The following is a 16,181-nucleotide window of genomic DNA, read 5'->3' as shown; positions in this document are numbered from 1 at the left end:
TATTAAGCGCTTAGGAGAGTACAGAACCACAACCAACAGACACATTCCCTGTCCACAACGAGCTTACAGTTTAGAGAAGGGGAGACAGACATCAGCACAAATAAAATTACAGGTATGTACATAAGTGATATGGGGCTCAGTGGGAGAAGAACAGACTCACTGTGTGCCAAGCACTGTACTAAGCACTGGAGGGAGGAACAAGGTCACCACGTCCCTCATGGGGCTCAGAGTCTAAGGGGGAGCAGGGGGCTGAACCCCCATTTTCCAGATGGGAAACTGAGGCCCAGCGAGGTTACCTGAGGTCACACAGGTGCTCTGCTCTTTCCACTGAGCCCCCAAGTTCCATTTACGGACAGGGAAACTAAGGCTGAGAGAGGGTGAGTGAGCCACCCGAGGTCACACACGTTCTGGGCAATTTCCACTGGCCCACATCGCCCCTCATCCCCATTCTACAGAAGGGGAAACTGAGGCCCAGAGAGGGTGAGTGAGTCATCCGAGGTCACATAGGTCCTCTTCTCATTCCACTGAGCAACACTCCACCTTACCCCCATTTTGGAAAGGGCAGGGGAGTCACCTGAGGTGACAGAGGTCCTATGTTCTCGCCACTGTTCCTCAATGACCCTCAGCCCCATTTTACAGATGGGGAAACCTGAGGCACTGAGAGGGTGAAGGAGTCTTCGGAGGTCACACGGGTCCTCTTGCCCTTCCCACCGCACCACACTGCCCTTAGCCCCAATTTACAGGTGGGGAAACTGAGGCTCAGAGAAGGTGAGTGAGTCTCCTGAGGTCACACAGGCCCTGCGCCCCGTTTTCCCTCCTAACTTCCGGCCACCTCACCAAGCAGAAGACCACATTATTAGTTTGATGCAAGTTCATGAGAGTCTGTGTTCATTATGGTAAGGCACTGTAACGTGGTATTTAACAATTATAACCTAGAAAGGTGTTGTCTTTATGCAGAGGGACAAATGATTTGATAAATTTGGCAGCAGTTAATTTAGACATAATATTCCAAACGTCCTTCCAGTTAATAACAGTGACCTGGTTAGGTGCAGAAACAAACATTACTGAAAGAACTCTGTTAGATTAATTCATTTGGCGTGTGGAATATATATCTAAAAATTAGCAAATCAGTTGCTGAGGCATCATGCTCTGATTAGAAATTCAGTACACGCCTACGAATTCTTGGGTGCATGTAGTTGAAACCTGACCATTTGGTGTGGTTGGGATACCATCTCTTCATCCTATCATGAGTTTTTGACTGTAAAAAATGGTAGCTTCCCCAGTTGGCATTTGAAGTGTAAGGACGAAGAAGCTACACACATAGCCTCTTCCTACCGAAAGATGAAATCATATCGCAGTAATTTTTTTGGCTTTTGAATGTGGGATCCATATTCCCATAACAAGAGTGCGTGGTGGCTTATAAATTTGAGTTCTTGGAAAATTTCTCTGGTTTTCTAGTAGCAGAACCCTCAGGTCACGGAGATTTTTGGTATTCTTTACGAAGAAAGTCCCTGAAGCATTAGCAGAATGGAAGTGGTGGGGAATGAAAACTTTTTGTCCCCTGCTGGTTCTTCTTTGACCTCTGACATGAATAAAATTTAATGTAGAGCAGGAAGAATTTGCAATACAGCAATCTCACTTCCCCTCCCATTACTAAGTTTTATTTAAATAAAAAAAATATTTGAGCTACAAAGAGGACTGAGAATTTTTTTTTTTTCACTGAGAAAGAAGAAAATTAGGATGGTGTTTTTACGAGAGTAGTAAAGAAAACAGCTGTTTTTATTTTAAACGTGGAGCCTAGTGAAAATAGATTATAGACATTTATCATCTCCAAGCTATCAATTAAAAATAAAGTGTTGGGAGTTACAAAACATTTAAGGAAGTGTGGTCATTTAACACAGGATGAATATTTGCATGCTGTGCAAATTTGCATAACGATGCATTTTTATTTCATACTAACTTATTCTCTTTTTTATATATAAGATTTTCTTACCATAATCCAATTCCCATGCCGTTATTTTGAGTTCAAATTCTTTATGAGTAAGCCGGGGAGGTAAGTCTATATCTTCCTCTGGAAATTTTTCATAAATATTTACATAAAAGCCAAATACGTGTTTCTTAGGTCTGAGCAGGTCTGAAATTGTAAGCAGTCCAGGGAGGAGAGATTTAATATTAATTTTGCATATACACCACTCTACTAAAACATGGAGGTTGTGCTTTGTTCTTTATTACACTGTCTGTTGTCACACCCAAGCTGTTTCATCCAATCCCCATTTTGGCAGAATCGGAGATGTCCCTGTCACTGATCGTTTAAAGCTTTCAGGTGACGCCCGTGCTAATGTGGCAAACTTGGAAGCATTATTTTAAAATGTTGGATGATTTAATTTAAAAAAACAAAACCCACCACACACACCTGGACTTCCTCATTAAATTTTGAGGGGAATTACCGAAGGACGTGATGTTTTTGCTTTAAATTTTTTAAAAAAGCAAATGACATAAGGAATTGAAATCACTGAGGGTATTTTTTTTTTAAGTTTTAAAATACAGACTTTCATGTACAGCCTTACAAACATGTAATGCCTGAGAAACTTCCCCCCTCCCCCTCCCCCCCCCCCACACACACATTCAACAGGTCTGGAATTTACTGTTGCCAAAATGTTCAGGATTAAATCATAATGTCTTTAGTGTAACTAGAGGTGAATCAGAAGGGATAGGAAGGTGTCTTCAGCCGAAGGTTCTCTCCTTACTGGTTATCTGTTTGTTTAGGTTGAGGCCAAACGGGCAGAACCTCGAGAGAGCAAAAGCCGTGGCCCAGGATATGCAGGCTTCAGCCAGTGGGGAAGCAGGATAATGCCCAATGCTGCCAATGGATGGACAGGTCAACCCCTCCCCAGCTGGCATCAGGGTTATGTCCCTCAAGGTAATCCCTCCTTGCTGAAAGACATTTCTGCGGTTTTTGCATAGCTCCTCAATCCATTTGCAAATAGGGCTCTGACTCTTTCAAGACACTGTAAAAGAAATTTGCTCATCTCAGGAAGACTTGTGTTTGCTTCACTACAAGAGTTTCCTTTCCCATAGAGAAGCCCAATGCTGCGGTTAAATTAACCTCAACTCGTGCTTCATGAGAAGACAATTTAGATTACTGCCATTTTGGATGTCTTAGGATAATGAAATTTCATGAGCATTTAAAATGAAGGATAACCTTAAATACAGATAAGCAAGTCACTCTTTGTTAGCTGTATTCCTTGAAACTGTTTTTCTGCTTTAGTAATCCATGTGTTATGGATTACTGCTTGTCCGTTTATTGATTTGGTCAAAATCAAGGTAGAGAGAAAGACCAAAACTGCTGCAGTCCCGGGAGACCCATGGGGCCTGACCTAAATTCTGGGTGAGGGTAGCTGAAATGTATATGCATGTGTGATACTTTCAGGCCTCACTAGAGTGGTAGAGCCACCATGGTTGCTGAAGGCTAGAAAGCTATCTAACAAAACCCAGACTGTAGGGGTTTTTAGCTGCTTAATGAGAAATATTCCTTCAGCGCTGCCTCCCGAGCAGCTAAAGCTGTGGTCAACATACCTGTTCCCTTTTCCAGAATTCTGGAAAAAGATTTGACATGCTCTGAAGGATTGTAAGAGGGAAACCTCAATTGTGTATGTGTTTCATACACCGTTTTCAAAAGAAATTCTCTAAATTTGCTGAGAGGAAGCCATAATGTCTCTTTGTATTCCATTCTTGAAGTACCCAACTAAACAGGATAATTCTAAGCCAGGAATCTTGGTCCTGCCCCTAGTCCTCTGCACGCTCCAAGTTACTTCAACATTTTTCCAGGACTTAGAAGCTCTCCTCCCATGTCCCGCATTTTAAATTTTGAGTAGTTGTCCCTAAAAAAAGATTTTTTCAAAGCCTGTTGTCCCAGGAGGAGGAAGAGGACTGACTTTTTTTACATGAATAAGTTCCCCATGGATGATACATTTGCCCCATAATAGAATGGAGAATTCTTGAGTTATTAAAGAATTTAGTGTCTACCAACTCGGTTGAATTGTACTCTCCCAGGCACTTGGTACAGTGTTCTGCACACAGGAACCGTTCAGTAAATTACGATCGAGTGGTCGGTCGATTGACTGATTATTAAAGCTGCAGCCGAGGTTACTCAAAGAATGCTAATAGTCTATGTGAACGCCAAAGCTGTAACTGTGGTGAAAACCAACCAACTCACTTTACACGTAGATCTTATAGAATCAATAGGAGATCTCACGTTCTCTGCTCCAATGTCCCTCGAAACACTGAGTTAGAAACCAGATACCTGGTAGGAAGCCCATTTGGAGACTGTTAGTACCTTAGTGTGGCTGTGAATAAGTAGTTTATACTAGGATTCTCAATTAAAACTTGGATATAATGGGATTGTGCCTAAAAATAACTACTTCTGATATTAACAGAAGATAAATGGAAACAGTTTCTGAAATTGCACAGTTATGTTTTCCAAAGCCTGCTGCTTGTTGGACTGAGCACATTTAATAAAATGCCAACTGTTCTCTTCTGTTTGGTAGTTTCAGGAATGTGGGTGCCAGCAGGACAGGCGATTGGTAAGTTAACCAACAGGCGATTGGTAAGTAAACCACTGATTTGAAAGCCTTCAACTTTCCCAGCTGATGTGCCCAGCCATTGGTGAATGGGAATGCCTGCACGAGAAGCCTCTGGATGTCATCTTTAAACCGGGATAGGAAGTTGGTTGTGGTGACCATTCAGCATTTAATCTCGCAGAGGAAGAAGATGGGCAAGATGAGGAAGATTTATGCTCTCATTGTAATGCTAGATCAGCAAATACCCCAATTATTATTATTACTGTCAAAGAGTCTATAGCTTTCCTGATTAACTAAGAACACACAGAGGATAAAACCGTGACACTGAAGGAATTCTTTGCCTAGTGTGATATGGATAGTCTGGACTGGGTTTTATCAACCTCACATACCCCAGTAGGTGTATCACCAGCAATGTCTTCTTCTGCAATCACAAACAGTAACTATGTATATAGGAAATTGTCCCCAAGACTGTGGAATTAATGGTATGAGTTTTGGTATTTGAGGGTAAAAATTAAATTGGATTTACTTAGGACTTTGCTTCCCCAGATCCCAGGAACAAGATGCAAGTGTCGGAATTTGATTATATATTATTCTTGTTCTATTATTTCTGGGTTTGTGTTTTTTTAGGTGGCTTATTGGACCACCTGCCTTCGGGAAGAGGGAGCCCCACCTCCTCCTCCAGCTTTTGCTTTCATACATAGTGTCTTACCACCAGCCTGGTGGGATTTCCTCCATACCCAGGGATTCCGCTCAGGATTATAGCAACCCTCCTATTTTAGTAAGTTTTTTCATTGGGTTATGAACAATGGGTGAGGTGGTGGAAGGCAAGGAAGGGCTTCTTGGATTTCTGGGCAGTTTTCTTTTTGAATTAACAAGCCAGGTTGAGGACAGGATTGTTATTGATCTGCATCTGCATTGTATCTATCTCCCAGGGCTAAGCACAGTGCTTGGCACCCATAGTAAAATAATAACTAATGTGGCATTTGTTAAGCGCTTACTATGTGCAGAGCACTGTTCTAAGCGCAGGAGTAGATACAGGGTCATCAGGTTGTCCTACGTGAGGCTCACAGTTAATCCCCATTTTACAGATGAGGTACTGAGGCACAGAGAAGTTTTAAGTGACTTGCCACAGCACACAGCTAACAAGTGGCAGATCTGGATTCGAACCCATAACCTCTGACTCCAAGCCCGGGCTGCTTTCCACCGAGTCATGCGCATTTAACATACCACGTTACCCATTATTAATAATGTTGTTGTGATTACTATACATTGAAGTTTGTTTGAGTGTTCCTTGAATACACGTCGTGTCTAAATACATAGCGAGTAGAAAATAGAGTGCATTAGAGGAAGAGCCTCCCCTCTGGCCCCCTAGCGCGGAGCACGGTTGTTCTCAGCTGGTATAACAGTAGAATGTTCAGAGATCTTGTGGAGTCACTCGTCAAGAGAACTGTCTTGGGACCAGAGGAGAAGTGGGAAAATAGACAGTATTTAGACTAAGGAACTTCTGTGATTCAGGAAAGGAAACTTTAGCGAAGTGAAGTATCTGTGGGTTGAAGTCCTGGGTGCACCGAGCCTAGACCTCACATCACAATGCCACAGATAGCTGGTCACTGTTTTGTTTAGCCACACAATTTGAAAATCCTACAGATATTCTTTTGCTCTCGCAGGTTATGGCTATGGACCTCCACCACCTCCACCAGATCAGTTTGGCCCTCCTGGAGTGCCTCCTCCACCTGCAACTCCTGGCATAACAGCACTTGCTTTTCCATCCCCTCCCCCCCCCCCCACCTCCCCCCCTCCCCACCACCAGCATCATCATCTCAGTCAACTCAAGACTTGAGCAAAGCCCAACAGTCCAGCCAGATTTCCCTTACAGCCAATTTGGTAAGTAGTTGTCTGGGCTATCTGTGTCTGGGCTATTGTTTATTTCTTTCCAAAAGGGAGTTTGGGAACTATGTGATATGCATGCACACGGGTTTGTATCCTAATACAAGTTCGGAGTTTGGGAATGTCGGGATGCTCAGCAGGAGCAGGGCCAAAGTCTTTTGGTAGTCTTTTGTTCTGTATAGCACTCTTACCCTCAAACTGTAAGGTGGTGCTGTTCCCTAGTTTCAAACCTATCCACACAGTAGAACAGTGTAACTTAGCTAGAAGGCTGCCTCCCTCTCCCCACACTAGACTTTCAAATGACCAGGGAGCAGCTTCACACGCCTTTGGTAGTTTTGTTTTATCAAGCCCCCAGAATTGCCCACCTCCAGTTACCTTCCTCTGAAGATGCCGTTGTGGAGAATCCTCCAAATCTCTAGAAATGAAAGAATTAAAAAGGAGAAAGTGACAGGGAAGGATTCCCAATGATAAAATTAATGGTTCATTTGCAATTGTGGTGTATTAGCCTTCCTTAAGGCACTTGAAATGGAGGGTGGCATATTCCCTACCAAGTTTTTAGGTTGTTGTCAAACTGGGGAAAACATATTTCTCTATTGGAATGTGTATATCTGGAAGAACTTTTATTTTTCTGTTATTTGGGGTGAGCAAAGCAGTACAGACTCTTGTCTGTATCTACTATCAATCTATTTAGACAGAGCCACAGGAACTGGAATGTCAGTCAGTTGTTGTATTTATTGAGTCCGTTCTGTGCACAGAGCACTGTACTAAGTGCTTGGGAGAGTAAAATGCAACAACAAACAGACACATTCCCTGTTTACAATGAGCTTACAGTATAAAGGGGGAGACAAGACATTAATATTTATAAATAAATAGTAACACATAATAACCAAATTATTATTAATAATTATTATTACTATTATTATTGTATTTGTTAAGCGCTTATTATGTGCCAGGCACTGTACTAAGCACTGGGGTGCATGCAAGAAAATTGGGTTGGACACGGTCCCTATCCTACATAGGGCTCAGTCTCAATCCCCATTTTACAGATGAGGTAACTGAAGCCCAGAGGAGTGAAGTGGCTTGCCCAAGGTCACAGCAGGCAAGTGGTGGAGCCTGGATGAGAACCCATGACTTTCTGACTTTCTCAAGGCCCGTGCTCTGTCCACTAGATAGTAGTGCTTTTTATGTACATATGTACCTAAGTGCTTTGGGGCTGGGAGGGGGAATAAATAAAGGGAGCAAGTCATGGTGATGAAGAAGGGGTGGGAGATGAGGAAAGGAGGGCTTATTCAGGGAAGGCCTCTTGGAGGAGATGTGCCTTCAGTAAGACTTTGAAGGTGGAGAGAGTAATTGTCTGTCTGATCTGGGGAGGGAAGTTGGGCCAGGCCAGGGGCAGGACGTGGGTAAGAGGTCGGCAGTAAGACAGATGAGAATGAGGTACATCGAGAAGGTTAGCTTTAGGGGAGCAAAGTATGCAGATTGGGGTGTAGTAGGAGAGTAGCAAGGTGAGGTAGGAGCGGGCAAGGTGATTGAGTATGTTAAAGCTAACTGTGGGAAGTTTCTATTTGCTAAGGAGATAATAATAATAATAATGTTGGTATTTGTTAAGCGCTTACTATGTGCCGAGCACTGTTCTAAGCGCTGGGGTAGACATAGGGGAATCAGGTTGTCCCACGTGGGGCTCACAGTTTTCATCCCCATTTTACAGATGAGGGAACTGAGGCACAGAGAGGTTAAGTGACTTGCCCACAGTCAAACAGCCGACAAGTGGCAGAGCTGGGATTCAAACTCATGAGCCCTGACTCCAAAGCCCATGCTCTTTCCACAAGAGCCACGGGGATGGGCAAGCACCACTGGAGTTTCTTTGAGGAGCGGGGAAACATGGTCTGAACATTTTTGGAGAAAAAATGATCCGGGCAGCAGAATGAAGCGTAGCCTGGAGTGGGGAGAGACAGGAGCCTGGAAAGTCAGCAAGAACACCGATTCAGTAATCAAGGTGGGCCAGGATATGAGGAAGGATAGGAATGAGGGAAGCCTGTATTGTGGGAGGTTTTTAACTATCAATAACTTTTGCCATCTGTCTTTTTTTTTTCTTTTTTCCTCCTCCATATTACCAGAGTCCATTGGTGCTTGGTAATCTGGAAATGTAGAGGTTTCAGCCTACTGAAATCCAATGAGCTCAAAGAGGAATGCCCAAGTAGCCCACCCTAGTTCATTCCAAGTTTCTCATTTTTTAGGGACAGTGCTGTTTTTGGTTTTTAGTGGTATTTGTTAAGCACTTAACTCTGTGCCAGTCACTGTACTAAGCACTGAGGGAGAGTCAAGATAATCAGGTTGGATATAGTCCCTGTCCCTCTTTGGGCTCAGTCCTAATCCCGATTTTACAGATGAGGGAGCTGAGGCACAGAGAAGTTAAGTCACTTGCCCAAGGTCACACAGCATGCATTCATTCATTCTTTCAATCAATCATATTTATTGAGCGTATACTGTGTGCACAGAACTGTTCTAAGCTCTTGGGAGAGTAGAGTTCAACAATAAACAGTCACACTCCCTGCCCACAGCAAGTTTACAGTCTAGAGGGGACAGCAGACAAGTGGTGGAGCCCAGGATTAGAACCCAAGTCCTTTTGACTTCTTGCCCATTCTCCATCCAGTAGGCCACATTGCTTCTTTCAATCCACTTCAACTGATACACTGATACAACTGAAAGCTGAAAGATCAACTGGGATTAAGCTGCCCAAGGGATTGTAACCCCATGTAACTGTAGAAACAGGGCAAACAGCTGAGGGAAAAAAACAAAACCTGATGGACATCATTTTGACTTAAATTTTCCGTTTCACAGATGATTTCCCAGAAGCCTGATACCGTTGTCTTATTTCCACCCTAGCACATAGCACAGTGCTTGACACACAGTAAATTTTTAGAAAATAGTATAACTGGTATTAAAGTCCCTTTAATATTAGCACTTTTTCTACCCCAATCTTCAAAGATGGTAAATGTTTGGGATTCTATGCATGGAGTTTGCAAGATAGGCTGCCGGCTTGCTATCAAAAGATAGTTTAACGATATTATATATTTCCCCTTAAAAGCAAATGCCTGAGAAAAAAATAAATCTTTAAATCCAGTGACCCATACTGTGATTTTTGCAACTTTGTAAACATTTCTAACAGGTAAAGCCTTTGGTTTTTTACAACTAGTGAAAATGTGAAGTTTCTGGTAGCATAATCATAAATCTGGTACTTGTTTCTCCTTTCCTTATTCCCTTACAAGTGTTGCTGTCTGATAGAAAGTGGCATGGTTTAGTGGAAAGAGCTTGGGCTTGGGAGTCAGAGGTCTTGGGTTGAATCCCAGCTCCACCACTGGTCAGCTGCGAGACTTTGGGCAAGTCACTTAATTTCTCTGTGCCTCAGTCACCTCATCAGTAAAATGGGGATTAGTACTCTGAGCCCCACCTGGGACAAGCTGATAACCTTGCATCACCCCCAGTGCTTTGAACAGTGCTTGGCACATAGTAAATGCTTAACAAATACATTATTATTATTAATAAAGCTGCCTGCTGTTAGTCATCCTGGCTAGCTCATCTCTTCCTAGGACTTGACTACCTTTTCCCAAAACCTAGAGTTATTTACACTCTTATGGCCGGGCTGAGCAGTGATAAATCCTAGGAAAGTACAGTATATTTTTAATCAATATTCTGAAAGAGGGAAATGAACTTTTTTTATAAAGTCCCTTTTACCTTTGTTTTTGTTTAGGATTCAGGGTACAGGTTAGTTTGAAAATATGGTTTGAAAATGTTTCTTTCCCCATTATTATTTTTTATATTAATTGTTATTATTAATAATAAAATGGTGTTTGTTAAGTGCTTTGTTAAGTGCCAAGCACTTTCTAAACACTGGGATAGATACAAGGCAGTCAGGTTGTCCCACGTGGGGCTCAAAATCATAATCCCCATTTTACAGATGAAGTATAGTGAAGTTAAGCCCAAGATCACACAGCAGACCCAGTAGTAAGAAAACCCAAACACCAGAGTAGCAACAACTGTGATTTTCTAACAACTCTGCACCTGAGCCTTCCTTGACAAATTTATTGCGGTGACAAAATTTTATATCTGAGAAGCAGCCTGGCTCAGTGGAAAGAGCACGGGCTTGGGAGTCAGAGGTCATGGGTTCTAATCCCGGCTCTGCCACTTATCAGCTGTGGCTGTGTGACTGTGGGCAAGTCACTTAACTTCTCTGTGCCTCAGTTACCTCATCTGGAAAATGGCGATTAAGACTGTGAGCCCCACATGGGACAACCTAATGACCTTATATCTATCCAGCGCTTAGAACAGTGCTTGGCACACAGTAAGCACTTAACAAATACCACAGTTATTATTATTATATCTGTGCAGTTCCTTCTTTGATTAATATTAGGGATTTGGCAATTTATGAAAGCAGAAGCAGCATGGCCTAGTGGATAGGGCACGAGCCTGGGGAGTCCCGAAGGACCTGGGTTCCAATCTTGCCTCTGCCACTTCTCTGCTGTGTGGCCTTGGGCAAGTCATTTCACTTCTTTGGGCCTCAGTTCCCTCATCTGTAAAATTGGGATTAAGACTGTGATCCCTCTGTGGGTCAGGGACTGTGTCCAACTGGATTATCTTGTACCTACCCCAGCTCTTAGAACATAGAAAGCACTTAACAAATACACTATTATTATTGTTTTTATTATTACTAGAGTAGCAAATTGGGCACATACTAATGTTTCAAGGACGAAACAGGGAAAATCACCACCTATGGAGGAGAGGGAAAGTAGGGGCAAGAAAGGAAACATTGAATTTAAATATGCTGAAACCTTTGGTTTATCAGAATGTAGAATTCCATTCGGGTACAAGCTGGCCATGGACTCCTGAGCATTTTGGCTTGCCAACTCCTTTCTTTCATGGACTTCACCCTTTGGCATTAAGATTTAAATGTGTCCGCTGAAGTTTACATCTTCACACTATCACATCAACTGGATCTGAGTGCAGGGGTCCAGAATGCCGGCTCTATGCCGGTTTAGTCTTAACTGGAAATGTCATGGAAATTTAAGGAAATGGAATTGTGTGTGATTACCCAAGTGAACGCTATTTCAATATGGCAAGTCAGGCTCTTGGTGGGATTGTATTAAGGTAGGACCAGTTGGCTGTGGAATTCTAATTGCAAGAAATGTGCATTCTGGGTTTCATTTTGTACAATATTTTACTTTATAACTCATCAACAGTGGTGCAACATCAAAGGAGGTGGTAACCCAAGGGGAGGTTTCTTGAACAATTTATTGCATCCTGGAACGTGGGGTATCACCTGCTCCTTTGTAAGCAAGTGGTCCCTGATTCCAAGTTTATGTTCCTTTCTTGGCTTCCTTTCATCCTCAAAGAGAGAACTTCAAAATGCGACAGCTCTAGGGACAAGTCCCCTGACTTATCTTGGAACAGATAAAAGGAACAGAGGAACAGGTAGAAGAAGTTAAGCGGTATTTCCAGAACACCTGTAACTTCTGCAGCTTCGGAGGCTTTGTTAGAATTGAGAAGCATTTTAGCTGTTGCTGTCATGTTAGGAAAAGCAACTGTCAGCCTTCCGTGTAAAATTAATCCTAGTTTGAACAAAATTGCTGGACGGCAGGAGAAAATGGAGGGCGTTTTGATATCTCTGAGTCCTAGCTCCTGCTAGCTGATAGCATGAGAGTATCCGTGTGATTAATTTTGTGGCAATGCCAGAAAGTGGGCATTGCCGTCAACCCGACAGTACCAGCTGCCATCATCATTCAGCCCACTTGATTTCTGGGACAATTTTTAGGGTACCCCTGCACCTGCCTATCCCTTCCCTCCCAACCAATTATCTTTGCCTCCTGAATTCAAACTCCAATAAAAATCACAAGTATTTGTAAGAGCAGCTATAGAAGTGAGTGAGAGGATTCCGGAAAGGATGGATCGGTTGCTTGGGCACGATGGGTTATCCAGAACTTGAGAGGTCAACCAGCCCAGCTTCCTGCCTTCAGGCAAAGCCCCAAATGCCCCACCTCTCCAGGCAAAACGCTGCCAGCACCTCTCCTTCAGTTAAAACCCAACCTGCATCACCGCTTCTCAGCCAGAAGAGAGATCTACCTGTTTTTTGCCACCTTCTGTGGAGATGCCACAACACCCCATAGGAGCCCGTTGTACGAACAGTTAGCCCTCCTCGCCAGACTCTCTACTAGTCTAACCTAAATCACTTGTGCTGCAGTGAAGACCCACTCCCCAGCCCCCCGGCCCTCCATCCCCCATTTCCTGCAGGAGCCAGGTCAGTTGAGTCCCAACAAGTTCCAAGGCTGAGATGGGCCAGGGTTCCGGTGAGAGCTGCCCAGCTTCAGAGCCTCAAAGGTGGAAGGGAAAGGCCACAGCAGTTTAGCCCAGGAATGTCTTTGGGGATGAAGCCAGGATTACAGAGCCTAGCCAGTGTGAGTTGTGAAACCTCTTGGGAAGCACCTGAGATATTTTTGAGCCAGTTTTCCTCCCTGGCGTGACTTTCTTTTGAGAAGGATGGCAGAGGATTGGCCATGTATTCCACTTCCCACATTGGTCTCTGTCCAGAAGACTGGTAGAGTGCTGGATAGCATGGCCCCTTCCTGGGGATGGAACTGAGCCTGCCCCTGTCCCAGGATGGGAAGGGAGAGGGGCCTTGGGCAGAAAATAGCACAGGGTGCCAGATCACCCCACTATGCCGCTTTCCATCAGCAGAAGCTGCTGCACTGCATTGAAACCTGCTAATTCAGCACTGTTGGATGGAGAATCCTAGTGCTGGAAAGGATTACATAGCCGTGATTCATTTATTTACATAAATAACTGTCTCTCCCCCTAGAATGTAAGCTCCCTGTGGGCAGAGACAGTGTCTGCCAACTCTGCTGCTCTGGACTCTCCCAAGCACTTAGTACAGTGCTGTGCACACAGGAAGCACTCAGTAAATGCACTCATTAATGGATTGATTGATTATTTTGTTCTCCTACATCCATCTCAAAATGTTAGAATGGTTGTGGATTTGCTAGTGTTCCTCAATCATATCATGGGTTAGTTCTCTATAAATAAAGCTTTTTAAAGTCTTCTTCCCTTTTCAGCAGGTTATGGTCAAGATTTGAGTGGCTTTGGACAGGGTTTCCCAGAACCCAGCCAACAACCCCCAACCTATGGAGGACCCTCGATGCCCGATCAAGTGGTCCACTTGCAGGAGGAAGTGGTTTTGGACGAGGACAGAACCATAACGTACAAGGATTTCACCCTTATAGGCGTTAGCTCAACTTGAAATCTGCGACTTTTATCCACAACGGGGTATCTGGTACCAGCCAAAACTGGAAATTCATTCCAAACTTGTGAATTTGTGACAATTACATATACAAATGTGATAAATCATTTTGTTGGGGATTGGTTCTAGAGGCAGGAAGGAGCAAATAGTTTTAGGAGGCCAAGCTTTAGGTGTTTTGTTTGCAACTTTAAAGTCTGTTTCTCTAATCCTTCTGCACAAATAAAAAAGGCACTGGCTTAAACTACAGGGTTTAAGAAAAGTTCAGCTTTAACTCAAAGCTTTCTTTATTTTCTCTTTTTCTCTCTTTTGTAATATTTTTGAGGAATTTTACCTGAGCCTGTTGTATTCATACACTGTATACATTTATTGTGAAAGAAAAAAATGCACATTTATAGGTCATGAAAATTTTAAAGGTAATTTTTTCTAAAGGGTTGTTTTCGGCATTGGTGAAAGTGACAATTTTCACCCCTTCTCTTATCTTTTAGGATGGAGTTTATTGATTAAAAATTCTGAGCCTGAAGAAGAAATCTACTAAGTGTATTTTGCATTTGTCAATTAACTCTAATTGATTGCAACACGCAGTGCAGATGAGTTGATGTAGATGGTTACTTATGAAGCACGACATTTTGATTCAGGCTTCAGATTTATTCAAATCTAGTTGGCAAATTTAACTGATGGAGGGCTTGTTAATATATAAATTCCCTCGGGCAAAAGGTTTCTTCAGTGAATGTGCATTAAAGAGTAATCCTGTCTGTTTTGAATAAAGAGAAGTAAATTTGGGTTAAAACCAGAAACTTGTATTCCATTTATTTCTCTTGGATCTTATCAACTAAGTCTGTTGTATTCTCCCAAGAGGCTAGTCTAGTGCCCTACACAAAGTAATCACTCAGTAAGTACTATTTGTTCATCTATTAATTGACAGCCTCAACACATCAAATAATCCAACCTAATTGTTAAAACTACTAAGCACAAATAGGTACTAGCACGTGAGATTTACTGGTCTTCTCTCACATACATGGAAAGTTGACACATATTGAAAAGTGTACTCCCGCTGGGTAATTTCTTTATGAGCCACCACATTTTGCTAATCTATCATATCTAATCTAATATCTGACTTTAGGTGGCTACTATAGATTTAGGCTGGAAAGTGGCTCGGAAATTTCAGTCTCAAGCCTAAAAACCAAACTCCGGCTGTGTTTTCCACTTTCTTTTACCATCGCTGGAAAGGATTACATAGCCGTGATTCATTTATTTATATAAATAACTGTATTTATAGGATAAAGTAGTGATCATGATTCATGAGAGAGCTCTTATTTTAGCCTTGTTTAAGCCTCGACTTAACTTGGAGATAGTTCACTGCTAGCCCAGGATTTCCTTTCCATTGGACCCTTTACTCACTGAGAGAGTCTATTCAAGAGAAGCGATTCTAGGCCTTTTCTGACAGATGGGGCCTACCCGTCTGAGCCCAGCCAGTACTGCCAGTCCCATATGTTGTGCTTAATAAAGCAACAGTCATTGCACCCATTCAAACTGCCCCCCAAATCTTAAGTGGATGAGGCAAGTAGAAAAATATTTCCTCTTAGTTCACCATCTGGAAACATATAAATGAACAACAGTCTTCTCACTGTGCAGCTGTAACGCACCAGTCACTCGGGAGGCTATAGTAGCCATGGCCTAAACTATCTGCCTCTGGGAGAGGGAATGAGGGGAAACCCACATAGAGGGCAAATTAATACTGTGACCTCAAATGGGGAAGCTTCCTCTAGGCCCTTAGCCCTTAGAACCAATGGATATTGTGTTCCTTTGTCCTCCACAATAGTAATGGAATTTATTGAGCACTTACTGTCAGGACAGCACTCTTCTAAGCCCTGAAAAAGCATATGCGTTTAGGAATTGGGTATAATACCCATCCTTTGGGGGGCTTTCAGTCTTTATGTTAAGGTTTTGGTGCCCATAGCTTCAAAAGCTTTAAAGGAAATGACCAATAATCTCATAACTTTTCAATCAAATTCACACAAGCAGGGATGGCAAGCAGGGATGGGAGGGAAGAGCCAAGCCTAGAACAACACTTCCAATTTGTTGCTCCCTAATTCTTGATTTAAAGGCCAGGCCACCAGACACCTTTGTCCATCTAGGATCCTGTCATTCTGAGCTATGGGCAGGAAGGCAAAGCTGCACAGTGACTGCTGGGAGGATCTTCATGATGGATTGAGGTGACCCTTACAAATCTCTGTAGAACAGAGAGCCTCTGAGGGTCATCATGAGTTTCTGCCCTTCAGTAGATCATCTTCCTAGGCCCCATTAGGAACAGAAGGCATCTTGAAAGCTAAATGAGAATGTTTCAGAAAAACTGTACAGTATCTACAACTGAGAAGCAGCGTGGCGCAGTGGAAAGAGCACGGGCTTTGGAGTCAGGGGCTCATGAG

The 16,181-nt window shown here is 42.9% G+C and overlaps 1 protein-coding gene across 1 annotated transcript in view; it reads left to right on the top strand.

Moving 5' to 3' along the window:
* LOC114808744 (DAZ-associated protein 1-like) overlaps positions 1–4,648 on the top strand; it is a 32,333-nt gene extending 27,685 nt beyond the window's left edge. Inside the window, exons 7-8 of the mRNA XM_029056571.2 lie at positions 2,767–2,920; positions 4,548–4,648. Coding sequence (XP_028912404.2) covers positions 2,767–2,920; positions 4,548–4,627 — 234 coding nt within the window. The 3' untranslated portion in view covers positions 4,628–4,648. The remainder of the gene's footprint in view (positions 1–2,766; positions 2,921–4,547) is intronic.
* Positions 4,649–16,181: the final 11,533 nt, after the last annotated feature.

The sequence above is a fragment of the Ornithorhynchus anatinus genome, chromosome Y5, assembly GCF_004115215.2.
Source record: "Ornithorhynchus anatinus isolate Pmale09 chromosome Y5, mOrnAna1.pri.v4, whole genome shotgun sequence".
Classification (NCBI taxonomy): Eukaryota; Metazoa; Chordata; class Mammalia; order Monotremata; family Ornithorhynchidae; genus Ornithorhynchus; species Ornithorhynchus anatinus.
Note: the sequence above shows the minus strand (reverse complement) of the source record. Positions and strands in the feature narration are given on the sequence as shown.